This window comes from Rhineura floridana, chromosome 9 (assembly GCF_030035675.1).
Source record: "Rhineura floridana isolate rRhiFlo1 chromosome 9, rRhiFlo1.hap2, whole genome shotgun sequence".
NCBI classification, from domain to species: Eukaryota; Metazoa; Chordata; class Lepidosauria; order Squamata; family Rhineuridae; genus Rhineura; species Rhineura floridana.
Genome location: NC_084488.1, coordinates 97,216,361 through 97,228,435, shown reverse-complemented (window position 1 = coordinate 97,228,435; position 12,075 = coordinate 97,216,361). Strand labels below are relative to the sequence as shown.

At 40.6% G+C, this 12,075-nt stretch overlaps 1 protein-coding gene across 1 annotated transcript in view; it reads right to left on the bottom strand.

Annotated features, from left to right (window-relative positions):
- Positions 1-210: 210 nt before the first annotated feature.
- Positions 211-12,075, bottom strand: part of DNAJB14 (DnaJ heat shock protein family (Hsp40) member B14) — a 28,872-nt gene continuing 17,007 nt past the window's right edge. The window contains exons 3-8 of the mRNA XM_061582874.1: positions 8,725-8,870; positions 7,636-7,818; positions 6,809-6,903; positions 5,171-5,280; positions 2,804-2,976; positions 211-774 (exon numbers count right to left, since the gene is read on the bottom strand). Coding sequence (XP_061438858.1) covers positions 650-774; positions 2,804-2,976; positions 5,171-5,280; positions 6,809-6,903; positions 7,636-7,818; positions 8,725-8,870 — 832 coding nt within the window. The 3' untranslated portion in view covers positions 211-649. The remainder of the gene's footprint in view (positions 775-2,803; positions 2,977-5,170; positions 5,281-6,808; positions 6,904-7,635; positions 7,819-8,724; positions 8,871-12,075) is intronic.

The following is a 12,075-nucleotide window of genomic DNA, read 5'->3' as shown; positions in this document are numbered from 1 at the left end:
TGCTTAGATATAGAGCATTAAAAGTGATGCTCTGGCATCAGACAGTTTGAACTAAGCATCTCATAAAAAATCCACATGGCCAATTACTTAAAAAAACAACCACCAAGTTCCTTCAGGCTAGTAGATTTTATGCAGAAATATAAAACAGTTATTTTTTTCTTCCAATTCCACACACTTTACATCTGAATAAGGAATGATGTAGTCATACTATTTGTTCCATCCATGAGATTAAAAGGTTTAATGCATCTAAATGCCTTTGAGATTTCTTTTAACATTTTTATATACATAAAAGTGCTATTTTTCCACACATATTTACATGGTAAGTATTTCAGAAGGAGAATCACTACGTCTACATCTCTACAAATGCAGCAGCCCACTGGAGCTGCTTCTTTCTTGTAGAAAAATTCACAGAAGCTTTGGGAGTAAAACTTAAATGATGATTCAATGATGTAAACAGACCTTGTTGTATATTTCAGACTAAGAGGCTATTAAATGATACTAGTACTTCAGGATAAGGTTTTTTGAAATAGTTAGCAGTTTTACATCCCTCTTTCTTTTCATGACGGAATAGTATTTTCTCAGTTTACAGATTTTTCTTTTTATACATAGAGAGAGCATGTACTTCAGGAAATGCAGGTCAAGAGTTATCTCATCCTCCCCGGTAGATACTGGTCAATCGTTCTAGCTCTTTGCAGTTGTCCATTGAGATGGCTTCTGCTTTCCTTCGAAGACGATCATCCCGGTACACTTTTGCTGCATACAGTAAATCAGTTTCTTTAAAACAAAAATAAAGTATCAATAAAACACCTTGACAATAGTTAACAATATAACCTTTTTCCATATGATGCCAATACTAAAGTGATTTAGATCCACATACATCTTCAGCCAGCCAGAGAATATAATATCCCCTATCTGTTGCTTCTCCTACATGCCATGTGACTTTCATTTTTCAAAAACATATTCAACAGTATATAACTGTTGTTATAGTTGTCTGAGCAACATGAATCACAGATGCTTTTTCTAGGATCACAGCTGGTGAATCAACCCAAGCTGGTAGAAGGTGCTCCAAGCCACTGAGGCAATTTGCACTTCTAGTGACAAACATAGATCAATGAGCACCCCCCCAAACGACAAATCTGGTCATTTAGGGGGAGTGGAAACCCCTCTAGAACAGGTTGAACACCACTCACCTACAGTACATCTGTATCGTTTGGATTGAGCCTTAGCTTATTGGCTCTCATCCAGCCCATTACCACAGCCCAACACTGATCATCAACTGCCTCATCTGGATTCAAGGAAAAAGTATAGAACCAGATGCCATTAATGTCCTAGTGACACAAAACTCAGCAGTTTCATGTAGATAAAAAGCATGAAGGATAAGACAGAATGCTTCAAGGCCCCAAAACCTAAATGTGTTGGGTTGAGCAGATATTCTCAAGCACCACCTTCTGGAAACATCTGTTCAAGTACAAGTGCCAAAGAGCAATATTGCCCACATCCAATTCAAACACCTTCAGGAAGATACCATAAAAAGCTATGTCGATGTCTAAAATAATCAACAGGGATATACTGGCCGTGTCTCCTTACTGGCAAATATCCCACAAGGCAAGCAAGGCAGTTATCCAAAACCAAGGCTAAATCCTGATTGAAATGGATCTAGAAAACCAAGTTAATTCAAGAGTGCCTTGAGTTAGCCAACAACCAACTTGCCTGAACATCTTCCCTAGGAAGAGGATGCTAGTTACCAGCATAAAACTGCTGAAATATACTGAGTCCAAAGAAAGTTTTTTTCCAGCAGTTGTTGTGCCACCACTTCCTCTAAGGAGGTTGGGGCCATTCCCTCTCTTGTTGTTCCCACCACAAATGATAGCTCTTCTCTAGCACATTTCAAGTGTTCAAAGCACTCTACAAACACTACCTTAGTAAGTCTTACAATAGCCCTATAAGGTAGGCCAATATTATCACCCTCATATAGGGAAAGGGAGTGATGTGGCCAAGAGAATACCAGCTTGCCTGCAGGCAGGCCACCTTTTCTGATTATGGCCAAGGTTCAACGTGAACTGGGAATTTCCCAGGTTGAAGTGTTGGTGGCTACATCAGTTCTCAGTGCATACAAATTATTAGTAAAAGTAGTAATTTGGATCCTACGATAAGTTAACTTAAGGTCACAGAGGAAGAGTTCCCCGACCCCCTCCTTCACATGCAACCCCTGAAAAATCTTTCCAAGGGCCATCCTGAACAATGTGAGATGAAGTACAGGGGTCTGGTGGGGAAGGGGAGAACTGCCCCAAATTGGGAGAACCTTCACCAAACGTTGGCCACACTGCCCTCTCCCAGTGGACCTCTGTACTACATTCCACACTGTTTAAGACAGGGGTAGGATACCTTTTTGGCTCCAGATTTTTGTCTCTCCCCACCTCGTGGGCCAACTTTGACAAGTGGGTGGAAGCACTCACCTGTCAATCATCTTATATCATAATGATATCAGGTGATTGATTGGTGGGTGTTCCTGTCCACCTGTTTTAAATTGGGTTTGTGTGTGTGAGATAGTGACCAAGCAGGATTGAACTCCTGGCACAACAGCTGATGGGCAGGGGTTTCAGTCCTGCTCTCTGCACCCAAAGCAAGCGGGATTGAGCTCCCTGTGCATCAGCTGATGTGCGGGGAGTTTAATCCTGCCATGTATCTATCTGCCTCACACTTGCTATCACATATGACATCAGGTGTAGGGCAGGCAGGCTTGGAATACAGTATTTTTGTACAATACCTACATTTTAAAAAATAGTTTGTAAGGTCAACTTACTTTGTTGTCTCTCTTTCCAACAGTTATTTCGAATGCTGGACACATAGTCCTCTTCCACACTCTTTTCCACCTTTTGCAAATTTGCACCTTTATATTCATTTTTAAAGTCCTTGTTGACATAATAAGGAACACGCAAGTTTTCTGTCTGCATCTGAATGGTCTGCCCTGAACCCCTGTAAAGAGATCCCAAACCAATCATCAGCCTGTATCAATATCCCAAATGCTGCCATTTAAAAAAACAGGTTTTCATTTCTGCTGCAACATAAATAAGAGTTTTCATGAAAGGGTCTATGTATATACAACAATTTGCCACGTCTGTAGAGTAGAAACACCAATGTTGTAAATAATGTTTTGCTTTGCTTTCCCAAAAATATAGTTTTCTTTGAACATTTGTTGAAAAGGTAGTTAGTTACAGTATTTGTATAGACAGTTTCTTTTGGTGAAGAGTGTTTGTAAAAAAACTTGTTTACTTAAAATCTTAAATCTGTATTTATCACATTATTATCCCACACATCTTCAAAGCGGTGTATGTGGCCCACCTTCTATTCTCTTAACAACCCTGTGAGGCAGGCTGAAAGAGAGAAAAGTGGGAGATCAACTAGCCCAGGAACACCTAGAAAGCTTTTGGCACAGTGGGAATTTTTTACCTTGGTTCCATTCTTTTAATACTTAACACTCTAGCCACTATACCACAATGGCTCTCAGACTGAGAAGAAAAGGTTGGGATTAGCAGCTAACATAAACACTGCTAACCCCAAGGCAGAACCATAAAATTGATATGCTCATGAGGGAACTTCTCCCTAGGCCAAAAGCTAACAGCCTTTTTCTTGACCCCTTGGTGTCTGATTTTCAGTAAACCCTTCCATTATGCTAGTTTGCTAAAGCCTGTTTAGAGCTTGTCACAATGAAGTGGGCATTCTATTAAGATGAATTGCTCTTGCCAATTAAGAAGCTTCACACTAAATATCCTGTCAGTCCAAAGGAAAGAATCATTGTTTAGCACTATCTTTGGCAGTAAGATTGTTTTGCACAGGTATAATAGTTGTTAATTTGCTAATAAATCTTACCAACAAAGCTTTGGTGGGAATGAACCATCTGACTAAGCCGCTTCATAATTCCTGAAAACCTAAGCATTCTTGATTGCACTCTGAAGTTATTTCATGCCCTGAGGACAGTTAACGTTTTTGCAGCAAGTTCAACAGTAGTTTTAATGGTGTAAGTATGGCTACTTGTTTTTGTGAAAACAGACAAAAAGTGCTTCCTGAGATGTTTGAGAACAATGTGATATTTGCGAAAAGTGACTTTAAATCCAATAGCTTCATCTTGTGTATGTACAAAAGAAGGAACTTAAGTGGTATTTTTATATATACTGTATATGGGTATGTGTGTATGTATATACAGTAGGGTCCCACTCATATGGCAGATTAGGTTCCAGACCCCTGCCGAAAAGCAAAAACCGCCAAAAAGCAGATCAGCTGGAGTGCCAGGGTCTGGAACCTAACCCACTGATCGTGCCAGAGGAGGAGAAGATTAGCTGTAGTGCTCTACAGCTGATCTTCCCCTCCTCCAGCACGATCAGCTTGAGCGCGGGAGTCTGATCACACCAGAAGAGGAGATCAGCTGTAGCGCTCTACAGCTGATCTTCCCCTCCTCCAACGAGATCAGCTGGAGAGCGGGGAGCTCCAGCTCCCCCTCCAGCTGATCACCCAGCTGGCGCCGTATTACTGGAACGCCGGAAAGCGGGGCCCTATTGTATGTTATCAGAACATTTAATCTGTCTTCTTTTTTTTACAGAAAGAACTCCTGGTATGAAGTTTCTCTATATCCCTTTACTGACTGGAATGATTGCCTATTTTAAGTAAACATAAATCATGTTTAACACTTATGACCTGAAGAATCAGATTCTGGTGAAAGTGGACAGTGTATTGAAGCATTTGCAACTTCTTGAAAAGTTACTCTTACACAGGAAAAGGCAAACTCTGTCATGAAAAACTACATGACAAAGCATCAAGCAAAACATAGCTAGCAAACCTGAGCTGTACCAAGGGACAAAAATAAGGGACAGAAACCCGTAACAACACTGGGTCAGATAATGTAAGCTTAGCATAGACCCAAAATAAGCAATCATCCAGCAAATCTGAGCTTCTATATTGACAAAGTTCTTTTAGGGCAACATCTACAGAAATATCTACACAATAGGGTAATCAGACCATTTCTTCCTTATGGATTCTTTCCTGTAAAATTCTGACTTGTTGCACACAAAAAAGGAAACATCTGAAATACACAAAGGTTGAAAAAAATGCAGAACTGGCAGAGATATTTTAAAATATACATGTTGATTACACAAATATTACTATCGCTACTTACGATCTTGGATATAAGGAGTAAGGAGGATTAGACACCATCAGCTGGCTCAGCAAAGAAACAAGAATCAGCACAATAATTGGCATCAGCTGGATGAACATAGAGAAGCCGCCCTGGAGAATGAAACAGCAATCACACAGAAAAATCACAGGGCATTTTGCGTTTTTGGCTGAAAGGAATCTAGTCCACCACCCCACATGCACGCTTCCTCAGACAAAAAAAATCTGTATACTCAAAGGACTTCTAACAGATTCCTGTCTAGTCATCTCTTGAAGGATTTACGTGCACTAACAATGCTTGTTTTATTGTGATCTACTTTTAAAAGTTGAAGACAGTTGCCTTATGTGTAACCTTCCTCTACTTTCCCACTGCTTAAACCTATTGCTTCATGTTCTACTGTCATGTGAACATGTAATGTTCATGTGATGAACATTTAGGCTGGAGTCACACACCATGCTAAGCCAAATTATGGCTTAGAGCAGGGATGGGGAACCTCTGGCCTGTGGACCAATCTTAGCTTGCAAGGCCATTTGCCCCAAGCCATGCCAACCTGTCCATCAGCTGATGTCACTTGGTGATGTCAACAGATAGGTGACGGGGGGGGGGAAGTTAAGTCCTGCTGGATGCTGCTTCACAAGTGTGGTCCTCACAGGGAACTCACTGGCGAAGCAGACCCTTGCAGCCAGGAAGATTGAACTGTCCGCTCAACAGCTGGTGTTCAGTCCTGCTGGGTGCTGCTTTGCCAGTGCATTCCCTACAGGGAATGTGCCAGTGAAGCAGACCTGTCCCCTCCACCCCCATAGGTCAATTCTGATAGGTGGGCGAGACTGCCCACCTGTCGACTGACATCATCGTGATGCCAGATCAAGTTGGTGGCCCTGCTCACCTGTCAAAGTTGGCTTGTGGTGGTAGGGGAGAAAAGACCTGGCCAGATCAAAAGATTCCCCATCCCTGGCTTAGAGGGACCACAGAAGTTCCTGGAGAGGAGATTGCAGCTGCTTTGCTCCTTCCTCCTTCCTGGTTATTTATGCTGCTGTGCATGCCACAAAGAACTAAGTCAAGATTTGGCTTAGCATGTTGTCGGCTGAACTGGAACTCATGATTAAACTCTCTCCTCACTAACCATAGGCTGTAATCAAGAACAAACCTTGGTTACAGCTCATAGTGAAGAGAGCACTTAACCAGCTGCCCTGGTTGGGAGACACACTAAGCCAAACTTTGGCTTAGCTTGGAATGGCAGCAAAAAGGACCAGGAAGGAGCAAAAGCTCCTCTTTGTAAACTTTATTCCCTATACCTACTTAAGTGCAAGGGTGCCACTACTGCGGCCCATAACCTAATTTAGGCTATAATATTAGGCACAATTAGCTGGGAGTAAGCCACAATGAACACAGTGGAGCTTACTCTTGCGTAAACCCACATAGGATTCCCTCACTTCAATAAAATATGCCAATTATTTAGATTATTATTCTAAACTAACAGTATTACGATTTTAACTTCTAGCGTTTCCTTGCATCTCTTTACTAAACAGGCAATGATTGAGACACCCCGACTGCAACACATGCTGCTCATTATTACTACTCCTAAGAAAGATATTTCAAAAAAGGTAAGTCCAAGTACAATTCTGTGCAAGACACACATACATCACCCCTCTCCTCTTCTCTTTCATGTCCACTATGACGATGTTGATTATGGTGACTGTAGCCAGATCGTCCATTAGAAAATGAATGCACACTGCCTACAAGGGGAAAAAGTATTTAAGAAACTGTACTGGGGGAAATATTAGCATCATAAGGTGAAAAAAGAACTACTGAGTATACAGACAATGCAGTGGGTTGTATTCAACTAATTCAATGCTAGTCCTACTCAGGGTAGACCCATTGAAATTAATGAACCCAAGTTAGTCGCATCTATTACTGTCAGTGGGTCTACTCTGAGTAGGACCAGCCTAGAATACCACCCAGTGTGTCAAACAAAGTGGTACAAATAACATCTTGCCGTTTCAAGAAAAACACATAACACTTGGCCTTCTTTTGCCATTGGCACACACCGTTGATCAGACATCATCTTTTATTGGACCACTGACTGCTGGTGGGTGAAATAAGCTTTCAGGTTTCACAAACTTGTTCTTCTGGTGTGGGAAAGGCAAATTTGTTTCTAAGCAACACACTAGGCAGAATTAAATAGTTCATGGGAACTCTGGTATCTTATGAGAACCTTGCCATACCATCCTACATTAGCCATCACTTGCCAAACATCTAGGGGCTGTACTGAATACAGATGTATGCATTTCTAAACGAATTTATACCCCACCCTTCTAATGCATATGTGCAACTCAAGGTGGCATACTTTAGGTCAGGGATGTGGGAGAGATTGGGGACAATGAATGGGAGGGATGATATAGAGGGAATCAGATGGCATTGGTGAGTTCAGGGTTGGTGATGAACACCTTGTTTCTGTAAATAAATACCTGTTGGAAATGCTCCTCCAAAGAACATGTTAAAGAGATCCTCTGGAGTAATATCTGCTTCACATCCCCTGTGGAAGTTAAATCGACCGTTGCCGGGATGACTGCATGGCTCTTCACTGCCTGTGATGTCATACTGCTTTCGTTTTTCTGGATTGCTTAACACAGCATATGCCTTTCCAATCTCTGAAATGCAGAGCACAGGGGAAAAGAGGGTGGGCAGATTTTTTTTTTTTAAGATACATACAGAAGCATTAAGTGTGAAGTAAATATGATGCACTTGACGTTACCGTGATGCCTAAACCAACTGATATCACAACAGAAAGTGCGCTCAGTAATATATAAACTTGCATTTTTAAACATCTAACCAATGTGTCTTGCCTTAGCCGTACCCAGTTGTTGTTTTCTTTACAAAAACTTTCTCTTTAAATAGCAGATCCTCCTATCATGTCACAAACTGTTTAAAACTGCTTCAGAAGCAGCATGGAGGGGCCCTGTTCCAAACTCACAAACCCAGCATCCCCTGGGCACATGGAACCAGGTCCACAATTGTTTGGATTCCAGCCCATGTTTCCAACAACTGTAGGAAATATTGATACCCCTGTACTGGTAAAGTCCTGTTGACAGCTATATATATGGTTTCTTTTATACGTATTTTTTAAAAAAATGTTATAAGCTTAGTGTACAGGTGATGGTTTGTTGTTACAACCCAAAGTCTACCACCTTGTGTGTAAGGATCCAAATATACTGGGCTGAAATCAAAGTGGAAGGTAAATAAGCATCAGAACTATTCTGCAAATAGGAAGGTTCTATAGCAGTTTTCATCCTTCCACTTGTAGAAGGGGAAAGACACAGTTAGATTTAATTTAATTTGTTTCACACAATGCTCTAGCCACTAGGTGTAGAGCCTAGTGCAAGGTGTCAAAAACAGCCCTTCAGAGTGCAGAAGACACCATCAGGATGTAGAAGGGCACCTTTGGATTCAACCCACTGTTAAAAGGATGTACACTAACAAAACCAGTTGGGCAGCACAGATATGCCACTTGTGCCCTGAAATGTTTTTTCCTCAACAGATTTATTATAAAATATTACTTTTAAAAGCTTCTGTTGCTCCTGGTGCATGGTTTTTGTCTGGATGAAACTTCAGAGCGAGCTTTCGATAAGCTTTCTTTAAATCATCTTCACCTGCATCTTTGGACACTCCAAGGACTTCATAGTAATTTTTAGATTTCTTTATACTGCAAGAGAGCAAGAGGTCATTGAACAACATAACTTCAAATTTAAAACACAACCATCAAATCTCAGAACACAATCTGAAAAGTTCATTTTTCAAGAACAGCTTCATCTTACACTGCTTCTGCATTATAGACAATACCAGTACTTCAGTCTTCATACTTATTTTACCACTTCCATTACACACACATAGGAGCAGGTAATTCTTTTATTTCAGCAGAATTCTAAACAAAATCTTTAATGAAGTACAAGTGAGTGATGAATAATAAAATATCCAGTAACTTTTCAGGATAAGAATTGATTTGGGTAGCAATGATGGAGAAGTGACAACTATGCCCCATGTTTCTTTTGTAAGAACTGAAAGTTTTAAACAGAGGGTTATTTGCAATGCTGTGCGAGCAAAGTTCCACTCACACAATGGAACTACCCCTTTCTGCCTTTCCCATCACCCCCATGCCCCTCAACCTGCTCCAGAGGATCCCCCAATCTTCTGGAGCAGATTGAGAGTGTATGAGGGCTACAGGGGAGAGAGGGAAGGGGAAGACCCTTTGCACAAGCAGAGGTTTGTTCCACTTGGGCAACAGCAATGGATACAATCCATGCATAAAAGTATGCCTTATATTGGTAACATATCTTACTGCAGAAATGATGAAAATGAAATAATGCAAAAAATAACACACACATGCAGTATTACAGTTACTTGAAACTTTTTTTTAAAGTGGGCAGCATTTTTAATCCTTAGCCCTGTTATCACTTCACCATTTACCATAGGAAAGGTAATATAGGGTCAATGATATAACAACTAAGAAAGAGGTAGCTTCAAGCACCACATACTATAAAGAATAAGCTCCTGGGATAGATAGCACAACTGTACTTCACAAGGATGGATGAGAAAAAATGATGGCAATTTGCAAGCAAAATCCCTGTGTCTCGCCCCACCCCCCAACCAAAGGGCACTGATCTTATTGCCATAGAATTTGGCAGCTGACCCATGAAATGGTTATTTACAATTATTGAGGTACCTCTAAGCCTTGCAGTAAATAGGTAAACTATTGCTACAGAAACTAAATCACAGAATTCTGCTGTACTAAGAAAACAGAAGAGTACTTTGAGACATCTGTGTATAAGACGACAATAATTTACATAAACTGTTGCCTAAATGAATGACTATCAAGTACAATAGATACAGATAATTATATTGAAATAATAACTGTAAAATTTCCATTAAGTAAAATAATCCAATGGCTCCATTAATTCGCAACACCTCAAAGCAAATCTGATTATTTTTTTTTTAACAAAAGCAGCAAGGAGTCTCCTCAGCACCTGAAAGGCTAATAGATTTACAGTGGCAGTAGTTCTTCAAAGAGGAAAGTGCACTCTGCCCAAATCTCATCTAGGCTCCAGCTCCCTAGTTTGAAGATAAGTTAAAGTGTGCTAAGAACAAACTGATAAACATTTTTGGAGGAATGCTGATCTTCACATTACCTGGTTTTCTAAAAAAAAAACCCTCTCTGAATCAGAACACCACTAATCCAGGAAGGTAGTATAGCAGTTTCAACTTCCATTCAGTTATGCAAATGATCAATCCTCCCATTTTTTCTACTTAATTCTATGGTAGATATGCCTGAGGCACCAGCATTACAGTAAGACAGATTTCCATTTCCATTCATGCAGCCACTGGTAGTTGGGTAAGTTTTGAAGATTGCTCTTTACTAGAAAGCTTAGTTCATAAAAAAATAAAAAATTGAATATTGGAAATGAAATTAAGCTCACCAGACTTCTTTGGCTCAACAAAGTGAGCAGCCTTCTGTTCAGCTTGCTTAACACTTATGCAATCAGTAAAGAGTTATTGCATCTTACACTGTTCCCAGTTGAACCAAACTATCACTGAGCAACACTACTGAAGAGCCAGAATAATCTGCTGGTAAGCACTCTCTTGTGTATAGGATGGGGAAGAAAACAAGACTAAGATGCTTGTTTATATTTCTGCCTTTCAACACACATTAACAGATTCTGTCCTGGCAAAAATATGCTAAACCTAATCACTTGAGAGATTGATCTGTTCCACAATTTCCTCTCCCATGTTTCTTAACACTATTGTCCAAACTGTCAGATGAAGATGATATGCAATCCAAATGTTGTGGGCGCAGCTTTGACACGTTATCTGTCCCGAAAACAGATGAAACACAGAGGGTTGTATGCAACCCACTCAGCCGTGAAGCTCCCTGGCTGACTTTGTGCCACTCACTATCTCCCTGGTAGCAGAAAAGCAGACAGAGTCCAGAGAGAAGGAAGAGACTGATAATGTTTACTGAAGTAAAATGAACAAGAACAGTATATAACACGAGGAGAAATAAAAAAAAGAGGTTTGACTTTCTTAGGTGAGGCCTACACAAGGAAAAACACCGTCGGAACTACTTTTTCCTCCACCTGTCAAATCTTAACTGTCTTCTTCAGTGGCAGCTAATTCCTAACTGACTAGAATCTCCAGCTAATCAAAGTCTCCTGTCAGCCAGACCAATAAGAGAATTAACCCCTTAAGTTACTGACTGAATGGTCCCTGCTGTTGCATTTCCAATACTCCCAATCTAACCTACACTACCGAGTTGTTGTGAGGTTGGTTGGGGTTAAGAAAAATCTTGTTCACCTCCCTTAGCTCCTTAGAGAAAGGGAAGGGAAAAAATGTAATAACATCTCAGGATGCAGCAAATATGTACCTAGACCATTTCCACCACACTTTAGAACACAGATAGGGAATCTCCAGCCTGTGTGCTATATCTAAGCAAGCAAGCAAGAAGATACCTTTTTGCAATAGCTGACCTGTTTTTACTGTATTTTTAATGGTTTTTACTATACAGGTTTTTTAACTTCTTGTAAACTACTTTGATGTTTTTAAATGAAATAGTGGTATACAAATATATTTATAAACAAACAACTGCCCCCCTGAAGATTCCAGTCAGCTAGTAGGAATTCTCCTCCTCAACTATGCCCCATCTCCTTGGCTTTCATGCTGGCGGTGGACATACAGGACTTTCTTCCTCCCCAGCCAGCCCAGAAATGCAGCAGATTGCAGGAATGGGGGCAATCCAGATCAGCATCCTGGCTTGGGTAACGGGCTTTTATCCTTTCCTCCACACCTGCAATTTGCATTTGAAAACCCTTCCCATTTGCTTCAATGGGAGGTTCTGCCCTCACCATGAAAATGGCAAG